Source organism: Lasiosphaeria miniovina, assembly GCF_030549165.1.
Source record: "Lasiosphaeria miniovina strain SMH2392-1A chromosome Unknown B0T26scaffold_4, whole genome shotgun sequence".
NCBI classification, from domain to species: domain Eukaryota; kingdom Fungi; phylum Ascomycota; class Sordariomycetes; order Sordariales; family Lasiosphaeriaceae; genus Lasiosphaeria; species Lasiosphaeria miniovina.
Genome location: NW_026848223.1, coordinates 4442164 through 4464171, shown reverse-complemented (window position 1 = coordinate 4464171; position 22008 = coordinate 4442164). Strand labels below are relative to the sequence as shown.

General features: G+C 54.7%; 9 protein-coding genes across 9 annotated transcripts; 6 read left to right on the top strand and 3 right to left on the bottom strand.

Moving 5' to 3' along the window:
- Positions 1-127: 127 nt before the first annotated feature.
- On the top strand, positions 128-1297 carry B0T26DRAFT_312398 (uncharacterized protein). The gene has a single exon (XM_060434328.1). The coding sequence runs from the start codon at positions 572-574 to the stop codon at positions 1208-1210; it is 639 nt and encodes a 212-aa protein (XP_060296882.1). The 5' UTR covers positions 128-571; the 3' UTR covers positions 1211-1297.
- Positions 1298-1471: 174 nt separating this feature from the next.
- B0T26DRAFT_312642 (uncharacterized protein) lies at positions 1472-2809 on the top strand. Its single transcript, XM_060434330.1, has 2 exons — positions 1472-1531; positions 1904-2809. The coding sequence occupies exon 2, from the start codon at positions 1951-1953 to the stop codon at positions 2797-2799; it is 849 nt and encodes a 282-aa protein (XP_060296881.1). The 5' UTR covers positions 1472-1531; positions 1904-1950; the 3' UTR covers positions 2800-2809.
- A 1188-nt stretch (positions 2810-3997) lies between these two features.
- Positions 3998-5094, bottom strand: B0T26DRAFT_676300 (histone-fold-containing protein; the record flags this gene model as incomplete). The annotated part of the gene is made up of 6 exons (XM_060439962.1): positions 3998-4117; positions 4186-4248; positions 4315-4402; positions 4706-4721; positions 4838-4869; positions 4982-5094. The coding sequence occupies 6 exons, from the start codon at positions 5092-5094 to the stop codon at positions 3998-4000; spliced, it is 432 nt and encodes a 143-aa protein (XP_060296880.1).
- Positions 5095-5958: 864 nt separating this feature from the next.
- On the bottom strand, positions 5959-7307 carry B0T26DRAFT_752062 (oxidative stress survival, Svf1-like protein; the record flags this gene model as incomplete). Its single annotated transcript, XM_060445475.1, has 4 exons — positions 5959-6063; positions 6123-6924; positions 7000-7215; positions 7285-7307. The coding sequence occupies 4 exons, from the start codon at positions 7305-7307 to the stop codon at positions 5959-5961; spliced, it is 1146 nt and encodes a 381-aa protein (XP_060296879.1).
- Positions 7308-7854: 547 nt separating this feature from the next.
- Positions 7855-8393, top strand: B0T26DRAFT_741167 (mitochondrial 54S ribosomal protein YmL19; the record flags this gene model as incomplete). Its single annotated transcript, XM_060443934.1, has 2 exons — positions 7855-7983; positions 8058-8393. 2 exons carry the CDS (start codon positions 7855-7857, stop codon positions 8391-8393), a joined length of 465 nt encoding a protein of 154 aa, XP_060296878.1.
- Positions 8394-9510: 1117 nt separating this feature from the next.
- On the top strand, positions 9511-12596 carry B0T26DRAFT_312241 (serine/threonine-protein kinase-like protein). Its single transcript, XM_060434325.1, has 3 exons — positions 9511-10202; positions 10436-11771; positions 11829-12596. Exons 1-3 carry the CDS (start codon positions 9744-9746, stop codon positions 12476-12478), a joined length of 2445 nt encoding a protein of 814 aa, XP_060296877.1. The 5' UTR covers positions 9511-9743; the 3' UTR covers positions 12479-12596.
- A 923-nt stretch (positions 12597-13519) lies between these two features.
- B0T26DRAFT_676296 (hsp10-like protein) lies at positions 13520-14240 on the top strand (the record flags this gene model as incomplete). Its single annotated transcript, XM_060439961.1, has 4 exons — positions 13520-13522; positions 13786-14013; positions 14098-14156; positions 14216-14240. The coding sequence occupies 4 exons, from the start codon at positions 13520-13522 to the stop codon at positions 14238-14240; spliced, it is 315 nt and encodes a 104-aa protein (XP_060296876.1).
- Positions 14241-16531: 2291 nt separating this feature from the next.
- B0T26DRAFT_647168 (glycosyl hydrolase family 61-domain-containing protein) lies at positions 16532-17915 on the top strand (the record flags this gene model as incomplete). The annotated part of the gene is made up of 2 exons (XM_060437877.1): positions 16532-16721; positions 16792-17915. The coding sequence occupies 2 exons, from the start codon at positions 16532-16534 to the stop codon at positions 17913-17915; spliced, it is 1314 nt and encodes a 437-aa protein (XP_060296875.1).
- Positions 17916-18571: 656 nt separating this feature from the next.
- On the bottom strand, positions 18572-21747 carry B0T26DRAFT_312116 (RAD5-like protein). The gene is made up of 7 exons (XM_060434324.1): positions 21436-21747; positions 21282-21367; positions 21107-21199; positions 20062-21038; positions 19727-19999; positions 19569-19673; positions 18572-19518 (listed from the first exon to the last, which is right to left on the bottom strand). The coding sequence occupies exons 1-7, from the start codon at positions 21449-21451 to the stop codon at positions 18654-18656; spliced, it is 2415 nt and encodes an 804-aa protein (XP_060296874.1). The 5' UTR covers positions 21452-21747; the 3' UTR covers positions 18572-18653.
- Between the last annotated feature and the right edge of the window lie 261 nt (positions 21748-22008).

Sequence of the window (22008 nt, the reverse complement as noted above, 5' to 3'; positions counted from 1 at the left end):
ATTCCAGCCGCCCTAAGAGTCTTCCGGCCTCTGGGACTAGTTCTAGCCACGGATTGGACAAATCTATCTGGGGTCGAGCTTGGAGGAGCGGTTGGACCCTGGGAACCGCCCCATGCTTGGCCGCCGCATCATCTCAGATCGGTGCCCATTCCCGGCCCAGTCATGGCTCCATGTTTTCGTTTTCGAAACAGCCATGAGCCCACTCATCGGTAGTGAACACGCAAAGTCAACAATTCAGGCGGCGCTGTATTGGCTAGCCAGACAGTCCTGACTTTGGATCTGCGGCCTACATCCTCGCGAAGAGTTGCCCTGTCCATGCAGCACGCCTGTCGTGATCCATTTCGACACCAGACAAGCAGCCCGCCAGTGCTCTGGGTCGTCTCCGTTCTCCGTGCTCCGTGCTTCGTTCCAAGTACACATCTACTTGGACGTATGTACAGATTACTCCACCCACACAGATGCACTGGCTGGTGGTGCTGGCTGGTGCTGGCTGGTCACTTGCATCATTGCATGTGCGTGCTCCGGCTCTGAAGACGGCTCGGGTAGTGTTATAATAGGCCTTTTCTTATACATGTTTCTCGTTGGGCCGTTTCGCGGCGAAGTCGTGACCGTGGGATGGGCTGGGGCCAGGATGCTGGCCCCTGATCCTCCATGCCCATTGGTCTACAAATTTCTCCTTATCGCGCTATCAAACAAGCTCTGCAGAATTTCGTGGGACGACGAGGCCATCAATGCTGCCTTTGTTGGTTCCCAGCCTCTGGGCCAAAGAGTACGCGCAAGATATCTCTGTCTCAGCGGGTGCCGTCTGCGGAATAAAGAGCACGAGGCCTGCATTCTCTATATCCGTGGATGTCTGTCTGTCCACGGGTACGCAGTAAAGCGTCGATGGCCTAGACTCTGGACCGGATACTGGCTTGGAGGCCAGAGACTTTCCTTCCCCCGCAGCCCTGGCTATCGTCGGCCCAGCCTCTGTCGTCATCCTACGGGCGTTCGACATTATCGCCTATCGGGACCAAGGGCTATCTGTGCTGTGTTCAGGCTGACGCCGTCGTTGGACATATTTTCTCCAGATTGTCTCTCCAGCACCCTGAAATGTAAGTCATGGGTACCTCGTCCTGATAACCCCCCACTACCAGGGGTCTTCCTTCATATATCCAGCACTATCGGCCGTTGTCAAAATTCAGCCCAGGGGATATTGAAAAGCCGATGAAGACGACGAGTTGCCGCAGCGCGGCTATACTCCGAAAAATCACCAATAAAACTGTTAACTAATACTTTCTGATTCTCGCTTCCCAGGCGTGCAAGTCCCGTTCACTGCCGGCGTCCGCGGTTATTGCCTCCGCACCTCAAGGCTGCTGCCGTGAGCTGTCAGCGCTCCAATGAAATGGACACCTCAAGACACATGGGCTCTGTCGCCGAGCTCGACCTCAGCGCCTGCAACCCGAACACCATTGTCGACAGGATCAATGCGATGCCCGGCCTGAAAACCAGCACCGGTAAGTTAAAAAAATCCTTGTTTGGCTTTTGTGACGTTAGTCTGCTCTTTTTTCTTTTTCTTTTCTAGTTTCCCCTCTTTACCAAATTTTGCATCAATTTTCTGCCTCTTGGCGCGGGGATCTTCTCTTATGTGTTTTCGCCCCTAGACAACACGGGAACCAGACCAGAGGGCTGAATACACTTTGACATTTGGGCCTGTTCTTGTTTGGTGTTTTTTTTTTTTTTTCATACTAGCGTCCCCCTCTCCGTTCCACGTTTTCATCTCTATCAATATTTGGAGGGAAAAAAAAACCACCCCTCTTCTCTGTCTTGGAAAGGGGCTGCTCCACATTGAACCCCTCCAATGTCGAAAATACCGGTTCTCACTTAACGAACCCCGTCTTCCTTTTCTGACGACGGCTACCAGCTTTCTTTACATTCCTCCGCGCCAATCTGGTGCTGCCGAGTTCCGCCATGTCGTCCAATGTCTCAACGCCAAATCTCGAGCCGTGGTCAACGCACACGCTTGCTCCCCCATCGCCCTCGCCCCTCGGTGCTCACCCGCCCCTGACGCCCCTGACAGCTCTCGACGACATCCCGCCTCTCTCCTTGAACGTCTTAAAAACGCACGACGACAAGGTGGACGGGCTGAAGCTCATCGCGGACAGCATCGCACAGCAGCGGCAGCAGGCCGCATTCCATCTCGTGTTCCACCCCTTACTGGTCGGCTCGCTGCTCGTCCTCCTGTCTGGAGTCTACCAGTACGCATGGGTCCTGCGGCAGCACGACCTCGGCACCACCCTGACGTTGGGTAGTGGCGTCGTCATGACTTACCTCTTGGGTATCCGGTACTTCGTGTCGGGCTACATTCGCGCCGCCGAAGAGCTGAGCTGGGACTGGCTGGTGGGCGACGACGGCGAGGAGGACGTGGTCATCGGCACGCGGTTCGGCGGCGATCTGGTCGGCGCGCTCGTGCTGCGCCTCGTGCCCAGCAGCCCCTCGGCGCCCGCGACGTCCAAGCGCGGCAGCAAGAACAGCCACCACCGCGGCCCGGCCCTCCGCGGCGGCCGCGGCGTCATCCGCGCCTGGACGACCAAGCTGCGCTACCGCCACCGCGGCGTCGGCGGCGACATGCTGCGCGAGGCCGTGCGCGTCACGCGCGACAAGTGCGGCCGCGACGCTGAGATCGGCTTCGCCCTCGAACACGCCAACAGCGTCATGGTCCTACCCGAGCTGTTTAACAAACCTTTCCGCAAGGGTGAGATCAAGGCCGCCAGGGCCCTCGAGGCCGTCGTGAGCGAGTGCGACAAGCGCAAGAGGTGATGGATGCCAATACCCAACCCTTACCCTACGGATCTCGAATCTTTGTGTGAATCTTTCGGTGTTGCATTGCATGCCATACCATACCATACCATGCACATAATTATAGGTACATATACGTTATTCCATCGGATATAGAGGCTGGAAGGAGGCGGCTTTTGTTTGGGGGGGTTTTTTTCGGTCATAGGCGGGACGGGGATACATACCATTGGTATCGAAATATGGAACACGGAGCACGGAGTACGGAGAATAGGAATTACCTGACCTAGGTACCTAGGCATGACGTTGGCTGTTCGGCTGTGGGGTGGTCGGTCGGTCGGGGCGGTTATTAAGGGCGGGTTAACGACTTTAAAATGCCTCTCTATTTTTCCTTGTCTTTTCGAGATACCACAGATACCACATAGAACTTTCGTTAATATACCCTTCGAGGTTGGTTAGTTTTTACATAGGCCCACTTCACAGAACCCCATTAATCATTACCGGCTGCTAATGAAGTCGTCCAAAAATGACAGCAACCGCGAATGTGGGAGACACTGATTATAATAATACTCGATTCAGGACTAGACCGCGTCATGCTTTCTATTTCGGCTCGGATTTTTCTCGAAAGATCCTTCCTTTACGGACGGCAGCCTTACAATAACAGCTCTCGCTTAAGGCGGATATGGACAGCCGAAGAACTAGACATGTAGTGAGATGAAAAAAAACCTCTTCTAATCTATCTATCAATCCATGTGTACATCCGTTCCTGAGCTATCATGTCCACGATCCTTAACTATCACCCTGACCGGGAAGAAAGCAATAGCGTAGTCATAACCCTCATGAAACCAAACCAAACGCCTGCTATTTTAACGCCTTAATATTGTCCCAAGTAAAACAAACAGACCCGTCTAGTAAAGACTGCAATCATGGGGGTATGTGCTGAATCAGCCGCCCGTCTCCGGACGTTCGTGTTTTCGGCCGATGCTCGATTTTCGGGAACCGTTTCTAAACCGTGGGTGGTAACAGGTATTACGCCGAACCGAGTGAATCGGTAATGAGTATCCGTACATGAGAGAGCCAGCCGGGTAAAAGAAGGTCATCGTTCGAGTAGCATTGTGAGGCGGTGTAGTCGTTATACCGCCGTGGTTTTTAACCATACACGCTGATGATCGAGCAAGATCAGCCGAACCGTGTGATAGCGGTAGCTGAAGAGATGTGTTGCTCAATCGTCGTCCTCTAACGGTTTTCCGAGACCGCCGCCCAGCTTTTTCTTTCCTGAGTGGAAAGTCTCAGGGTCGAAGCCGTAGATAGGACTCCCGAGACGCCGCAGTGCGAAAATGACCTGGTTATAATCGTTAAAGACTTGCCCCCTCATATCCCACATCGTTGACAGGGTAAAGGGTAACATACGTCGTTGACCGTGACTGTCTTGGTATTGCGGTGTTCTGTGAATGCCACAACATCTCGGATAACCTATTGTTTTCATAACGTGTTAGCGAAGGACGAAAAGAGAGAGCGAGAAGGATGAAGGGGGCTTACCATAGTGAGGCGCTCCTTCAGCGCTAATCGTATAGTATCATAAACACCCGCCGAGATACGCTTCACACCACCGCGTCTAGCGAGGCGTCTGTGTTTAGAATGTCAGTGAGTGTCAAAACCATGAAGGATGAAGCGCAGCAGTAGTAGCTTGAGAGGAGCCCGGGTTGTTGCGTAAGGAACGGCCCGCAGGTATTATCAAGGTACTTGTTACAACACGTGGTGGAGACGGCCCGAGGCAATCCCTTGATTGAAAATGGGAGCTCTCCGTTACATGAAGAAACACGAACGAGTAAAACGGGGGGAAGTAAAGTTGTGGTGTTCCGGCGTCGAAACGCGGAGTGCGCCATGCGAAAACCGTGCAGTAGTGGGGAAAAATGGATATCGAACATACCTGATAGTGGGCTTGGCTGGAAAAGAGAAACCACCAGTCAGCGCAGGTCCCATAGGTGATACCTCGGTATTGAACCGAGCAATCCAAGATGCAGAGTCATGAATAAAATAAAGTAGGGAGGTAAGCACTTACTGATGCCGCGTATATGGTCCTTCGTGATTTTGCTGTTTCAAGTCCTTGGGTTAGCTAGCGGGTTCCTGTCTCTCTGAGGCGGGGCAATCGGGGCAATCCCCAATATCCATTTCCTTGAGGTAGCGCCCCGCACAGTTCACTTACCGGTGGCGTTGTGCGCCCATAGGCTTTGCGCTTAGAACCGTCTTTCCTCCAACCGCTGCGTGCCTGAACTTTAGGCCGCTGGGGCCTCCCCGTGAAGGGATCGTAGGAGGCATTACGCTGTAGGTTGTTTTGCCGGATGGAATACAATTCAAAGGTCGGATGAGGCTTTCGGTGGGAGGGTTAGTTGCGGAGTCACGATTGGCAGTCGCAGATGGAAGTTCAGGGTTGTTGTGCAGCCTGTTTGTTTGAAGTGCAGGTGCCTGAAACTTCAATGAGTGAATGAAAAGTATGTGAGGCTTGCGGACTGCGTATGGTTGGGAGCTAAAGTTTCGCCCCCTGCTCGGGTACCGACAAGCCCCCAGGAGCGCAACGATTTGAAAATTACGGCGCCCTTTCAATCGCAATACAGCGTGAGCATAGCAGGGACTGCACTGGCCAACATACCCTTGCCGGTACACATACAAGGGGGAAAACATACCCATCATACCATAGTATGTATGTATGTAAGAAAGTGAGCAAACACCCTAAAACGGATTGATGGTTGAAACGCGACTAACCGGATAGGGCCAAAATTTCAACAAGCGCGTAGAAGGAAAGCCACGCGTACTGTTGTGAGCTGGAAGCAGAGACGAAAACGACATGTGAAAATTGGGGTGTGGCTTGCGCCATGAACTTCACATGTAGCAATACAGTACGGTACGGTATTAGGCAGAATGTCCAAATCCAATTCAGGTATATATTAGGTAGGGCCAACCGAGACCCTATGTTATGGCGAGATCCATACGCTACTTATTCAAAGCCCGTCGCCCACTAGTCCAGAGCACGAGGAAAAAAAACCATTATCGAAGTTGTGTGTACAGCATGGCCACAGCCTAACGAGTGACCCAGCTTCCAGCATCTCTCAACGCTCACATGACCGCTACTTCTACAGTAGGATTACCCAACAAAGCGCAGCCGTTCCCGGTGATCACGGCAGCTTATTCTGAGATGAAGGTTGCCTCGCTGAATACAAAGCCTTCCTCAGAGATCTCCTCATCGCCGATTTTGAGCTTGAGGGTCATCTTTGCCTTGTGGGGGTAGTACTGATAGGATATTGTTAGCATAAAACACACGCTAATTTCCCCCTCGGAGATCACTGTACCTGATATATGTAAGGCTTTGTGCCTGCAGCCCCGGCCACAATCTTCTTTACGAAGCCAGGAACTTCTGCCATGACGTCTATTCTGTCGAGCTTCTCTTCGAGGGCGCCCTCTATAGTCGCCTCGACTGGCTTTCCATCCCTAGTCGTACCCTTCCAGTGGAACTTGATCTTAGTCGGTTCCGGCCAGTCATTCTCAGTGTCGCTCTTTGTTTCAAGGTGGGTGACCTCGTTCGTGCAACCGCCCATGATGATTTCCCCATCCTTGGCAATGCCGCCCACGTTGACTACAGTCGAGCCGTACGACGGGGGCGTCACAAAGTTCATCATGGCAGCCGAGTAGGTCGGCCCCTGGAAGTCGCAGAAGGTCCACTTGGCAGCGGCGTGGTGTGGCTTCATTCCTTGGAGGGCGTGGACGAAGAAAGCCTGGCCCTTGAAGTCGATGGGGCCGTCCTTAGTGGTGATAGTTCCTTCGGCAGCGCATCTCGGCCAAAAGACGTGGCGCATGGAGCCCCAGGGGTTGGCCAGATCAGTGCCGAACAGTGTTTTGCCAGTGGTTCCAGCCTTGAACCCCGGTGCCGTCCTCTTGACCGTCAGATTGACAATAGCCCTATCATCGTTCATCGACTTGATCGTATATGTTGTCCCATCCTCCGAGAGCTCAACCGCGCAGTCCGTGGCGTAGAAATTCGACTTATCTTCGCTAAATTCGTAGTTGTGGAGCTGAGTCGAGCACCATAGGTGCGGCTTCGACGGGTCTAGAGAGAAGACCTTGGAGCTGAATTGACAGGTTGTCCGGATGCCGCTTTAGAACAACGGGTTAGCCAAGGCACGAGGGGGGACGGCGGAGAGACAAGAGCCAGAGCAGAGTCGAGCTTACGCCACGTTACTATAGATGACCTGGGCAAATCCGAGAACGCCGCCCTCCGACATGAAGTAGAAGCTCTGCGTCTCGACCGAGGTCGAGTCCATGACCTCCCATTTCAAGTCATCCTTAGTAAGCTCCGAGTAAGGTGTCGTCTTGGCTTCCTCGGCGACCGACTTGATGGCCGAGGGGCCGTAGATGGGCTCCTGGGTGCCGGCAACATTGGCCAACCTGAGGCGCTGTCAGATCAGACTCGTCATGGCGCAAGGTGGGGCCGAGGACACCCTTTTGGACACTTACTGCTGTTGCGCCCACTTAAACATGATGGAGATATTGGAGATATCGGGAAATGAAGGAGGCGCGAGAATCTGGAAGCAGCTAGAGGACGCGGGAGGGACCTTTCAATTTTCCAACGCACGAGTTCTGGTTGAAGGTCGAGGTCACTCACCGCTGACGATGGGACGGTCGCCCCTCGGCCATCTCGGCCACGGAGAAACAGCCAGTGGAGCACGAGGGGCTGCCGCTGGTACTGGCTCCCGTAGTGGGCTAGGCTGGGTGGCTAGACCACTAAATCGCCGCATTGACAAGGGACGTCACTGTGCCTCTTGGCATGCTCGACAGGGGTTCTGGCCAGAAGTGGCTTGAACATGTTCGTGCAATTTGGGCTGCATGGGAGGATAAGTGGCTGATGCGATAACGGGCCTATCGGCAGTGACACCCAAAATTTTTGGCCCAGGCGCGCAGCAGTCGCGAATAATCGAGCTTCGAAACCATCCGGCGTACGGATACGCGATCAACCTTCGCTACCGCTTATACGCTTCCCGACGATCCGATCAACCTTTCAACAGCGCATCCGCTCGAGCTACCGCAATGTCGAAAGTCAAAGGCCCCGTGGATCAGATAGTCAAGCTCATTGTCGGGGCTGGCCAGGCAAGCCCCGGTCCTCCAGTCGGCCCAGCACTGGGAAGCAAAGGCATCAAGTCGATGGACTTTTGCAAGGTCGGTGCTCTCTCGCCGCTAGCTGCTAAGGACAACGAAATTGTAGGCTAACCAGGATTTACCACCCTCTGCAGGAGTTCAATGCTAGGACGCAGCACATCATCGCGGGCACTCCGATGCCCGTCCGAGTAACGGTCAAGGGCGACAGGTCATTCCACTTCGATATCCGGACTCCGCAGACGTCATGGCTTCTGCTCAACGCAGCCGAGGTTGCGCCTGGGAAGAAGGGCGTAAGGAAAGGCGCGAACTTTCCCGGAAAAGAGACAGTCGGAACCGTGAGCCTGAAGCACGTCTATGAGATCGCCAAGATCAAGCAGACAGAACTGCGGCTCTCTGGGCTGCCGCTAGAAGGCCTCTGCCGGGCCATCATCTACCAGTGCAAATCAATTGGGATTGCTGTGGTCCCATAGGTTGTCGATCTTGGCTGGAGAGCGGAGCATCAGGCGTTTGGGGGCATTTATGGAGTGATGGGATCTGGAAAAAACCAACTGCGTCGAGATACCAGACGAAACAGACATATCTTGGCCATGTATATGAGCGGTTGTATGTACAACTATGTATTGTAATGGAGGCATACGGAACTTTTAACTGACAACAACGGCGAGAGTGGCACAGGCTACACAAGTCGCCTATTCTGCGAGAGCTAGTCTTTGGAGTGCCGAACTGACGTGGGATAGCGTCCAATGTCTTATCGACACTAGTTTTCCGTGTGTAGCTCACTCTTACTACGTATGATCTGCCTTACTCATTGAGTGCCTAGTATGTAAGGTAGGCAATGTATGGATGCCTTAGTAGTACCTTATCGTCACGAGTTCTAATCTGGTAGGAATAGGGTCGTGTAACCGTAGCGGCGTACGTATAGACTCAGGTTACCTGATATACTGTCCTCGACAGCTTCCCTTATCACGAAATCCCGAGTTCCATGTGTCCAGTGTTCAGGTCGTCACAAGTTTCGTCTCTCTCGGGACCTCGGTAGGACGTTGGCAGCTTCCCCTAGCCTTGTTTGTGATTCCAGGTTTAGGAACGTCAATGTTACAGAGCACACTACTGTAAGCACCTTACCAAGACTGGTACCTACCCTTCGAAGTGGCAGTCCCGCGGTATCCGAGTAAGCGCGGGCAGCAAGTGGCAGGTAAAGCCACGCTCGCGCCGAAGAGCTTCAGCGAATCCATGTCAGACAACCCCGCAACACGATTCTTCCCGAAACAGTCTGGAACTCGGATTCTGCGCCTCGGGCAGCCGATCGTTCTGCGAGTCATTGCCTTCGAGAAAATTTCCTGTCAATGCAGCCGAACCCAGTTCACCTGGAAGTGCACTTTAGTTAGTCCCACCTGCGGGTATTGCGGTAACTCCCTAAAGTAGAGTACACCCCAGGGTACCTCGTGCTACCGTATCGACCAGCTGGGAGAAGCCGGTCTGGGCTGATAAAAGTGCCTCAAGGGACCCCGCGCCGCCCCCAGATGACAACCAACGACGGGTCTTTGTAAGGGACCCGGGATGTACATACATGGGACATTCATGTACATGTACTTGGTCTGCAGGCAAAGTATAGCCCCACCATCTTCGTAACGACGACTTCGATTCCCTTCGCAACGCCGCCGTCATCTTTAAATCTAATTCTATTCATCCACACCCGTGTCGTTGGTGGCATTCGTTATCGCCGCCGCCCACCGACCTCATCCGCAACGAAGCGCATCGTCGAGCAATTTGTGCAGTCTGGTGTGCAGCGGTCAAGATGGCAAACGTCGGCCAAGAGCCGGATGAGCTGGATCGCCCAGCTGAAGAAGGTAAGTGAGATGTCTGTTGGGAGGAAAAACTGCCCCTCCTTTGCAACCCCCCCACGCACCCTCAACCTTGATCCGATTCAGCAGCCTGCGCCGCAAGTCGGGGTTGAGGCGATCACAAGCGCCTCGGCTGACAGTGTCTGGAATTGTGCAGACCGTTCAGGATCCGTGCCGGATTCTGTGCCGGACCAGAGTGCACAACCGCCGCCTGCGGTTCGTTTCAAGTCGACCGTTGAAGAGATTGTCACAAGAGATGCGGAATCAGGCAGCCCCGCGGGGGCAGCAACAGCAACACCTTTTTCTCTGGGTGAGCCAGGCGACAACGTGACGCCCGAGCAGATCCGCCATCTTTCTGATCGACTCAAAGCTTGCCCGCTGCAAGAGCGGAGGATGAACATCTTCTCCTACGAGCCGTTTTCGCTTCCTGCCTCTAGAGTACGTAGCTTTGCGTCAAAGTTTGTCATGTTGTCTTACCCCTTTGACTTTTGCATTCCCGGCGCCTTGGTTTTGCTCCTGCGGCATTGGCCTTGCACAAACAATTAAGGCCAGCCCGGGCCGCGTACCTACCACTTCTCCCCCAATCAACTTCTTTGTCCCCATTTGTCTCTTTTTGTGACGGCAGTTTGGCAATCTCGCATGGCCACCAGCTGATATTTACCCGACAATAGACTGCCTCCCATGAGGATGATTCTCGAGAGCCGAGCCGCGAGCCAACCCGGAGCTCGGCCGGCCGCCAATCGCCGCTCCTAAACACCAGTGTGAGAGCTTCGGAAATGCATACTCCCCCGCTCACCCCAGCGGGGACCGCCTCTGGCGAAGGCCTTCACCGTGAAGCTGCCAATAGCCGGGATCCAGATCAACTCGGTCGCGCTCCCGACATTATCACACCCCTCGACTCCGCCCAAGATGTACCCTCTCCTTCGTCTCCTCGACCGTCTGTACAGCGGGGAGCGTCGGCGGACCAGGCTTCGCCGAGACCGGTTACCTCGGACGAGAAAGAACACTCCCACGGATCGCTAGGCGATCATCGCAGGGGCCTTTTCTCTCTCAGCACTGCCAACAACTCCCCAACCGGCTCGGTGCCGGTTTCCCGCGAGACCAGTCCGTCAAGAGCTGCGGCTGCCTCGCAATTCTATACTCGCCATGCGCCGCCGCCCGGAGAAGTGAACGATCCGTACGCTGCAAATAAGCGCCAAGCCCAGAAGGGGATTGATCCTCGGTTTGTCTTCTCAAGGAAGAAGAAGGGGAGCTCTCCAAGTTCCTCGACGATCAGTCTGCCAAGGGCTTCGACAGATAAACGCCTTGGAAGGCACAAGGACGAGCATCTGGAAGAGAGCTTTGCCCAGAGTAAGAACAGCTCAATGGCAGACTTGAAACGCTTCTTTAAGCTAGGCTCTAGTAACAAAGCGAAGCGGACGGCGTCCCCGGTAGCGTCGATCCGATCAAATGCCAAGACACCGCCCGGTTCGAGGTCATCTCAAATTCCCTTCGGAGATGACCACGGACTTACGTCCAAGTACGGAAAGCTCGGAAAGGTCCTGGGAGCCGGCGCCGGCGGATCCGTGAGACTTATGAAGCGCGCCGAGGATAGCGTTGTTTTTGCTGTCAAGGAGTTCCGTCCTCGCCATTCTTACGAGACGGAACGCGAGTACGTCAAGAAACTCACGGCAGAGTACTGCATGGGCTCTTCGCTGCACCATGGCAACATTATCGAGACGCTTGACATTGTTCAGGAGAAGGGTAAATGGTACGAAGTGATGGAGTATGCGCCTTACGACCTCTTCGCCATAGTGATGACTGGCAAGATGTCTCGCGAGGAGGTGAGCTGCTGCTTTTTGCAAATCCTAAGCGGCGTCACATATCTACACAGCATGGGCCTTGCGCATCGGGATCTGAAGCTCGACAATGTCGTGGTTAGCGACCGTGGCATTATGAAGATAATCGACTTCGGGAGCGCCCATGTTTACAGATATCCATTTGAAAATGGCATAGTTCCTGCTGGAGGTGAGTAAGCCATGCCAAGTCGACGGGTAGGCTGAGTGATCTAATCAACCGTGTTAGGCATTGTGGGCTCGGACCCGTATCTCGCGCCAGAGGTCTACGACGAGAAGAAATACGACCCGCAAGCGGTAGACATCTGGTCATTAGCTATTATCTACTGTTGCATGACATTGAGGCGGTTCCCGTGGAAGGTGCCTCGCCTAACCGACAACTCGTTCAGGTTATTTGCTGCAGATCCGTCACCGGGTCACGATCCGAAGAAGCTCATCCTTCCCCACGCCAGTTCTACTTCAGCCCTGAGCTCCACCCCCGCCAGAGACTATGATTATCCAAGTTTCGTCGGTCAAGAAGGCAAATCGGGCCATGAAGCCGACAAGTCTACGCCAGCCGAGTCGACACAGCGGCATGAGGCCGCCGGTACTGCGAGTACTGGCAGCGCTGCGGGTGCTGGCGGTGGTGGCGACAAGAAAGAGGTGGTGCGCGGCCCATGGAGGATCTTGCGACTGCTACCCCGAGAAAGCAGAAACGTGATAGAGGGCATGTTAGCAATCGACCCCAAGAAGCGAGCCAAGATGAGCGAGATCCTGGAGGATCCATGGGTGGCCAACACGGTGATTTGCAGGCAGATCGAAGCCGGTGTCGTGGTCAACTCAGATGACCACACACATGTTCTAGAGCCGCCTTCAAGTGCAGCCAGCGCCGGCAAATAATCAGCCAGAGGCTCTTGGCATCGAGATATAGATGTGGCTCACCCCGCGATGCTAGTCGAAGGGCTGCAAGCGTAGTGGCTGGAGGCGGTTGGTGCTATGATTTGGAAACGGGAGGGCTCTGGGGAGCGGTAGCATGTCAGTCGGGTTCTCTTATCAGATGTGATGTTCGCTTGGTAAGAAGATACTTGGACTTGAAAAGGGAGTGGGAGGCTGCGGACGGTACGTTATTGGAGTCATGAGGTATGCGAAGCGAATTTCCCGGGCTTTCTTAGATGAGGGCGGTCTATTGGGCATTCAGCGGGTATTTAGGTGTTCCTCTTTTTTTGCTTCTTGTTGTTTCTTTGGCCCCTTTTACCTCTCTGGGTCTACTAAGTACAGGTTACACGCATTGAGGGCTAAGAAGGATTGGATCACGGTCCTTGATAGAGTCTATGTGAGACATATATATCCTTTGGTTGTGAGAAGAAGAGAGTGGCAAGCCTGGGTACATTTGAGGAGAGAGCGGAGCCGAGATTCGACTGTGTTGTGAGGGACCAAGCGGGGACGCTATTTTACAGTTCTTGTTTTATATTCTTACGATACTATTGGCGAGACGCTGTTCTTGAAATACATCTACATTGTAAAGAATTGCATGCAGCCTGCAGGTTGAATATTATCTTTCGCATTTCGGGCTGGATGGGCGAAGGATGAGCAGGCACTCAGATCATTCACGGACATTTGCAAATTTTACAGGCCAATAACATCCCGCTCCTGGCCGGGGAAGACATTTCGGCCCGCTAAAATAAGATGTTTGCGCAGCGAGCAGGGGGCTAAAGTACGTACCTCGGCGGGGAGAAACGTTACCTCCGGGCCAAGCCCAGAAAAAAATGGGGATCTTCTAGATGCTCTTGGAAGCTCGCGATCCGCGATCGAGAAAAAAACGGAGCTAGTTTTCCCTTCACACCGAATTTGTTCTCTTCAAACCTCCACTACCACTACCTACCGTATCATCCACAACATATCTCGACTCTCTTCCCCAGCCGCTGCTTCAACCCAGTCAAAATGGTAAGGCACCCCCATCCTACGTGCTCCAATTTATCGTTGCCGCCGTGGCAGAGACAAGCGAGGGAGGGTGCGGACTTGATGAGAGCTACTAGCAATGCGGCAGCAGCAGGGTAGCAGGGAAGCTTCGGCGCCCTGGCAATACAATCGCATGCACACGGCTTTGGGATGAGAGAGAGAAGCCGTGTGCACGACAGCAAGATGGACTAGAGAAAGACAGAGAGAGAGAGAGACGCTTCCGATGCTGACATTTCCGTGCTTGCCAGTCTACCACAATCCGATCTATCAAGTCGCTCGTCCCGCTGCTGGACCGCGTGCTCGTGCAGCGCGTCAAGGCCGAGGCCAAGACGGCTAGCGGCATCTTCCTGCCCGAGTCGTCGGTCAAGGAGCTCAACGAGGCCAAGGTCCTCGCCGTCGGCCCCGGCGGCCTCGACCGCGACGGCAAGCGCGTCCCCATGGGCGTAGCCCAGGGCGACCGTGTCCTCATCCCCCAGGTATGTGGCATGTGCAGTGTCGCGAGGGCGTAGTCTTAGGAATGCATTGAGGGGCGTTGCGCTGACATCGGGATCTTTGTATAGTATGGCGGATCGCCTGTCAAGGTTGGCGAGGAGGAGTTCCAGCTGTTCCGGGATAGCGAGTGAGTTCTACATCCTTCCTACTCTCGTGCTTTGCGTGGTGGTCTGACAGTACGCCTAGGATCCTTGCCAAGATCAACGAGTGAAAGAAGACCAACCCCCCAGAAAAAGCGATACCCCATGATATCACGAACAACCGCTGTGTAATAATATAACTATGCATATAAATCTGTACCATGTACCAACAGAAACAATTAAAAGCTGGGGAAGGGGACGCGCCATGTAGGAAAAGGAACCCTGATGGAGAGGAGGAGGCGGCGGCGGGAAAGTCATCTCTGCGGTTGCATAATAGACGCGGTGTAATTCTTCCTCGAGGCTGGTGGTGCGCCATGTTTGCGCTCTCTAGCAGCAGGTAGATGGTCTGCAGGCGCTCAGCAACTGGTTGGCTACGGATTTCGTACTTGCCTTGCGCAGACAGAATATAGCTCTCCACTCATCTAGGTCTCTGTCGATGGTTGCCTCCCCATGGTGCTAGCTATGCAACACTGGTTTGGGACCGAGTGTTTGCTGCGAAGGGTTCGTACTGGGGTTCTCGCATCCAGCAAAAAACAATAGTCATATCCTACCCCCAAGGCTAGGAGGTATGTGATAGCTGGCTGGTTGACGCCATCTCCCAGATAGCTGGGGTGAGGATATATCGACTAGGATGACATAACGTAGACAACAAGAGAATAGGGACGTTGAAGAATACCGATGTGGATAACTGCTGGACAATACCAGCTTTTCAGCTTCGCGCTCATGCAGCAAAGCTCATCATCCGCTTTGTTGTCTCCCTTGGAGAGAGGAGAGAGGAGAGGTCGGGCGTTGTAAATGTTGAATAAGAGCAGCCGCGAGCTGGCATATAAGAAGGGATTTAAATAAATAATATATATCCGGCGGGCCTAGATGTCTGTTTTTTTTGTCACGTGCAATCGTGCATACGTTCCTGTTACCGCTTTGCGAATGAAATGCCCGCCACTCAGATGTTAAGAATAATTAACTGGTTGGTTGTCAAGGAGCTCTGGAGTAGGCGAGAGGCAAGCAAGCGTTTCGCCCAAATAAGCGCGCGCGCGCGCTCACTCACTCGCAGCCGAAAATTATACCTTGGAGGGTTTCCGGTTTCGAAACAAACGGCGACCCGCGTGCTTGGGTGGGTGGGAGCTCTTCCGGTGAAAAAACGTGGCGTCTTGGCGAAAACAATCTTCCCAAGCGAGAACGGCCGATTTCACACGAAATTGCAATGCAGACAGACAGATGGACAGACAGACGGGCAGAGAGACAGACAGACAGACTCGCTCGCTTACAACCACTCCTTTCCTCTCGCCGCTGCCAACTTCGAACGCGCTTCCGTATCTGCCTTGCCTTGCCTAGGTTGTATTGTATGTATGGACAATGGGCGGCGTGGAGAGCCTGTCTGTGGATACCGGATACGGTATTCGTACAGTACAGAGGCTTTACACGCGGGCGCCTTTCAATTGGCCCGCCCCTCCCACAAGAGGAGGAGGCAACTACGGCATCGGTAGGTACCCGTTGATCGCCGCTTGTTCGCAGGCACAAGCGACGCCGTGCTCCCCCACAATATATCGACGGATATAGACAGACAGGCAAGTAAGGGGCAGGAGGCGGCTCAACCTCGAACACGGGTCGACTGAGCGAGAAGACGGCAGGCGGCCTACCTATCGATTTGCCGTCCCTGGGTTTCTGAGGGTGGTGCTATTCCGAGTCTGGACGACAGACTACTACTACAGAGAGAGAGAGAGAGAGCACAACATAGCGCCGTCGTCACAGACAAACTCGCGTGTTGTTCTGATTATCACCTGCCTGCCTTGGGCGACACGCGCGGTGAGCAAAGGAGGCCTGGCTTGGCCTGGCCTAGCTCCCTTGCCTTGTTTCTCTGGCTCTGCCCAGTCGTCTCTGCCCTGTCGTGTGCCTCTGGTAATGTCTGCTAAGGGGCATCCATCTGGTCTCTTCCCTTGTGTCCCACCTTGGTTCGCCCTGCCCTGCCCTGCCCTGCTGGCGGTCTCTGTCCCTTGTTGCGTGTCAGGGGCGGTTGATCATGTAGAACTAGTCATCTACATGCTCTTCTTCTTCTCCCGCCTGCCCCCCTCCTACTCTTCCTCCCTCTTACACACTCTTTCTCTCTTGCCAACTGGTCTTTTGGTCCAGCTTGTACATTCAGCCATTCTCTTTCTCTTGCTGCAGCTGCTTCTGGCCAAGCAAGTTCTTGCCAACCAACCCCAACTCGCTTCTCACAGACGTCAGAGACTGTACTCTTCTAGGCCATCTACATTCACTTTGCCTTGTAGCAACACACAACACAACTGCAACCTTCTTTTCGCTTCTACTTCAGGGCTGGCCACCTCCAGAACCGTTCGCGAGCGCCGTGTTGGACGCAATAATGCCATCGCCCATCTTGCTGCTCGGCCTGGCGGCCGTCTTGGCCCCGCTGTCGGCAGCCCATACTATCTTTACCACTCTCTTCGTCAACGACGTCAGCCAGGGCGACGGGACCTGCATCCGCATGCCGCACAACGGGGGCACCTGCACGTTTCCCATCGCCGGTCTCGACAGCCCGGACATGGCATGCGGTAAGTTAACGAGCCCCCCCCCCCCCCCCCCCTTCCCATCCTGTACATGACATCTGATACACCCACGCAGGCAAAGACGGGCAGAACGCAGTCGCCTTCAGCTGCCCGGTGCCCGCGGGCGCCAAGCTGACGTTTGAGTTCCGCGCGTGGGCCGACAAGTCGAACCCGGGCGCCATCGACGCGTCGCACAAGGGCTCGGCCGCCATCTACCTCAAGGCCGTCGCCAACATGAGCGACGGCGCGGCTGCCGGCGCTGCCGGCGACGGCTGGTTCAAGCTGTGGGCCGAGGGCTACGACGAGGCGGCCCAGCTGTGGGCTACGGACAAGCTGATCGCCAACAACGGGCTGCTGAGCGTCGCGCTGCCACCCGCCGGTCTCGCCGACGGGTACTACCTGCTGCGCACCGAGATCCTGACCCTGCAGAACGTCACCAACAACGCCGTGTCGCCGCAGGTCTTTGTCGGCTGCGCCCAGCTGTTCGTCCAGGGGTCATCCTCAGCCTCAGCCTCAACCTCTTCCGAAATCCCCACCGTCGCCATCCCCGGCCACCTGCACGCCTCGGACCCGGGCCTGACGCTAAACATCTATCAGCAGCCGCTCAAACTGCCGTACATCGTCGCGGGGCCACCCGCCTGGATCCCACCCACCACCAAATCTGCCAACATAAAACAGCAAAACACCGCCAGCAGCACCCCATCCGACGCCGTCCCCGCATCCTGCCTGCTCAAAAACGGCAACTGGTGCGGCTACGAACTGCCGGCCTACACGACCGAGACGGGCTGCTGGGACAGCGCGGCCAACTGCTGGGCGCAGGCCGACGCGTGCTACAAGAGCGCGCCGCCGTCGGGGTACGGCGGGTGCGTGGCGTGGAGCAAGCGAAAGTGCCAGGTCGTGGCGGACGCGTGCAGCGCGCGGGCGTTCGTCGGGCCGCCGGCGCAGGGCCAGAAGATTGTTACCGGCGATCCGGATGTTGACGGCGGTGTTGATGCGGGTGTCGCGAAGATTCCGGCGGCGGTTAATGCGGCGAATGCTGGTGATGCTGTTCAGCAGACGGTTTCGGCTTCGACTACGGCGGCTGCGGTAGAGGCTTCTCCGGGCCCGGCGGTCGTCGTGGTTGAGCCTGGCTCAGCGTCGGCGTCGGTGTCGGATGGTTGCCAGCAGCCGCAGCGAAGGCGGACGCGGAGACGGCTTTAATGGCCTTATTTCCTCTTTTTCTCTCTATTCTATTGTAACAAAAACTTTGAGACTTGGTTTCGGCACGGGTGCATGGGAGCATAGGTCAGGGGTCCGGTCGGAGTTGCCTTATCTACTTTCCAAAATATTGGCGTCTTGGGGCGAGAAAGGACAGTCTTTCTCATTCGTTTCATCAGATGGGCTTTGCTTTACTTCACTTTGTTCTGGGCCACCACCCCCTGTTTTGGTTGAGTTGTCGTGGTTTTCTTTTGCAAGTGCAGAAGCTGTGCCTTCCATTAGACTAGGAACAGGCACCATATTTCTTGCAGTTATTTCGTTGACGTGAATCGTCAGATATGGGATCAGTGCTGTACAGCAGGAACTAGTTCGCTGCGTTTTCCACACCTTGCTTCTGACAAACCTGTATGCTCTCCTCAAACCACGCAAGGCAGTGGCCAACACTAATACAGTGAGTGCTCTTATACAGACAACCCAAATCTCAAGCCAGCCCAAGCCGCCATGATACATCTCGCCATGACACCAACCCCCACGTAAACATCCACACGAACGAAGGGTCATATACTTCTAAGTGCTGCACAAGTCATTTGTAAAATACACAAACACAGCAGCAAAGCCGCTATCGCTATGGGTATCATTTTCAGCACCCATCCCACCCCCATCCCCGTAGCCACCCGACCCAAAGTGTACGACGTTGCACGGCTTGATGCACACCCCCTTTCCCAACCCAAAATTGCACCCTCAGCCGAGCAGCTTGACTAGGTCCGCTATTCTCGTCTCCTTGGTCTTCTTCTTGTCATCTTCCTTGAACGCCTGGGTGACCAGGTTCCTCTTCTTGCTCTGCACGTCAAGGACGCGCTCCTCAACGGTACCTTCCATGACGAGTCGCCAGACTGTGGTGGGGCGCGTCTGCCCGAGGCGGTGGACGCGGTCCACGGCCTGGTCCTCGATCGCCGGCGCCCACCAGCTGTCGGCGAGGATGACGGTGTCGGCTGAGACCAGATTTAGGCCGACGCTGCACACGGACAAGCTGGCTAGCATGACGCGCGTGTTGGGGTCGTGGTCGAGGGCCCGTATGGCGGCATCGCGCCGGCTCGTGTTCATGCTGCCGTCGATGCGCGTGTACGTGTAGCCCGCCTCGTCGAGCTGGCGCTGGATCACAGTGAGGAACGAAGTCCACTGCGAGAAGATGATCACCTTGGATCCTTCCTTTTTCATCGTAGCCTGCAGGATCTTGAGAAGCGCCTCCGTCTTTGAGCTCTTGGTGTCCTGGTCGAGATCCTGTCCTTCGTCCTCGGCCGAGCCCTCTGGCGCAGGCTCGAGCAGCTTGTCTTCCGACAGCGGGGCTCGGCACATGGGACACTTTTGCTGTATTTCAATGACCTTGGAGATGCAGCCGCGGCAAAAGACGTGTTTGCAGTGTGTGATGACCGGTTTCGTCAACGATTCCATGCAGACGGGGCACTCTTCCTGGCTCTCGATAGCAAGCTGAAGCGCCATTTGCAGAACTTGGCAATTCTCAGCATTCAAGGGAACGATATCTTGGTCTTCCAAAAGCTTCAGCAGGTCGGAAATGCGCTCCTTGCACAGCGTCCAATGATTGCACCTGGGATTGTCAGCAGAATGCACATCAGGCCTGATAGACTTGAGACATACGTTTGGCGAAGGCGTAAAAGCTTCTCGAGCACGCCTTGAAACCTCCCCTTTTGTCCGTGTTTGGACTTGTCTTGGAATTCCTTCAGAGCACCTTTGGCCTCGGAACTGGACGCCGTTAGCGCGAACTCGAGATATTTGAGCGTCATGCTTGAACTTACTGTAATGAGTCGTATTTCTTCTTCTCGTCTGCCCAAAATGCGATGCGGTGTATGTATTCGGTTTTTGCAGGTAGCTTAAGGTCCACAAACTTCATGTCCTTACGGCGGCGGAGACAGATGTCGGCCATAAGAGTCTGCAACAAGGCCTCGCCACGCTTGTCGCCATCCGCCAGAGGCCTGCCAATGGCCATGTTGAATATTTCAGATTGTTCAATCCCACCTTTGATGCGAAGGAACTTGACCAGCGAATGGAGGTCCCGAATGTTGTTGATGCTGAAAAAGAACAAGTTGTTAGAAATGGCCAGTTAGTTAGCTAGAAGCAAGATTTCACTCACATTGGCGTCCCGGTCAGGACCCATCTCGATTCCGCTTCGAGCTGGCAGGCCGCTAGGGCGGCCTTGGTTTTGGCGTTGCGAATGGTGTGGCCTTCGTCCAACACGACTCGACGCCACTTGACCTTCGACAGAGGACCGCCATCTGTCTCGCTGGACAAGGTCCCGTAGCTGGTAACAACCACGCCAAAACTGCCGAGTGGTCTGTTCATGGATTGTCGGGAAGCTCCGTGATAAATGAGCACTTCCGGCACCTTGTCCTCGAAGACGTGGCGCTGGATTTGCTGTGCCCAGTTGCTCATTACACTAACGGGAGCGACAATGAGGGTACTCCCCGGCCCGCCAGTCTGGATTAGACTGATAATCTGAACCGTTTTGCCCAATCCCATGTCATCGGCAAGTATACCGCCAGAGGCGAGGGCGGGAGGCGTCGCAACTTTAAAGTTGGTGGCTACGTTAGCGTACTGGCCTCGAGCGTCACGCTTCCAGAGCTGTACAGCATCCGGAGACCCCGGTGCTGGGAATTCAGGCTTTTCTTTGGTCGTCAGCCAAGCGAGACCCTGCAGCTGATATGGAAGCAACGTAGCGCGAAGGGAAGCAGGCTGTTCAGCTAGTGGCATCTTGCAGAGTTGGTCTTCGTCTATTGCAAACGACTGCACCATACCTCCGCCAGTGCGGAGCGTCACAGCCTGGCTGACTTGGGTCAGCTGCTCCAAGGAGACTTGCGGCCCGTGCTCATCCAGGGCAAGCCCGTATGTCGATCTGCCACTCTTGAGACCCATAGTCTTCCGTTGGACCTCGTTGGCCGCTCGGGTGTGCTTGAGTTGGGTGGCCTTCAAGAGCTTGTCGGTCTTGAGGCGCTCTTCCAAGGCGTCGCGGCCACTCGGATCAGCTGTTCCAAAGATTCTGATGAGAATCGGACACTCATACATGCTCCTGGGGCCCGAGATGGTAGCTTCAATAGTAATGTCGTTGGCATCCTGCAAAGCAAGCCATGAGAAACTGTTCCAAATCACGGCACTCTTTGAAGTGCTCTTGGGGGACTTACCAGATAAGGAGCGAGTTTCGCCGCAATAGACCGTGGCACATGCCCGGCCTGCACTCCGAAAACATTATCTACTCGGATGGCATTTCGGTCGTACTAGCAAAAGAACACCATGTTAGGAAACAGTCGCCGCGGAAGGTTCCAGCTGTTCAAGATAGCTATCCATAGTCTGACTTACCTGGTTGGAAGGCTCTCTCTTGCACGTGACGAGTTCACCAATTGAAGCCACGCCGTTGTAGTACCGAACGCCAACAATATGAGCATCTTGAAGATTGTTAGCTTTGGATGAGCAGACAGAGGAACATGACAGCATACTGAATGAACCATAATACTCGTAGTTGGGGCCATCGTCGCTCTGAGTGAGGTCTATGTAGCCAGGCTCGCCAGATTCGCTGTATTGACTTTGCAGCGACAAGGGCTGCGATGGCTTGGACGATGACGGGCCCGAGTAGGATATTGATGCTGGGGGCGTTGGTAGGTACGAGCCAGCGCCTGATGGCTGCCTGCTATATGCCGACGAAGCTGGCTGCGAGGCATATGAGGAAGACGGGTAGCGCGGTGCTTTGGCCTGGCGGTCACCGTCGACGTCGACAAGGCCGGTTAAGTCGATGACCTCACGGGGCCGTTTGCTAGGGGCCCGTGGCATCGCGAGTGGATGAGTGGTGAGTGGATACAGTAGGTAGCTGCGTGCCAAGATTGAAGGATAGCTCCAGGGAGATGGACAGCTTGATTCAGCAGATTGCAAGGTTTTTCACTGAAGGCGCGTAAACAGTGTGCACGAAGACTAAAAATCCACTTGGGCACAACAAGGCTATCTCTCAAATCGCCGGGCGTGTATAAACAGCGACAAAAAAAAAGGTCGGGGGAAAAGACCGAAATAAGGGTTTGTAAGTGATTGGAACAAA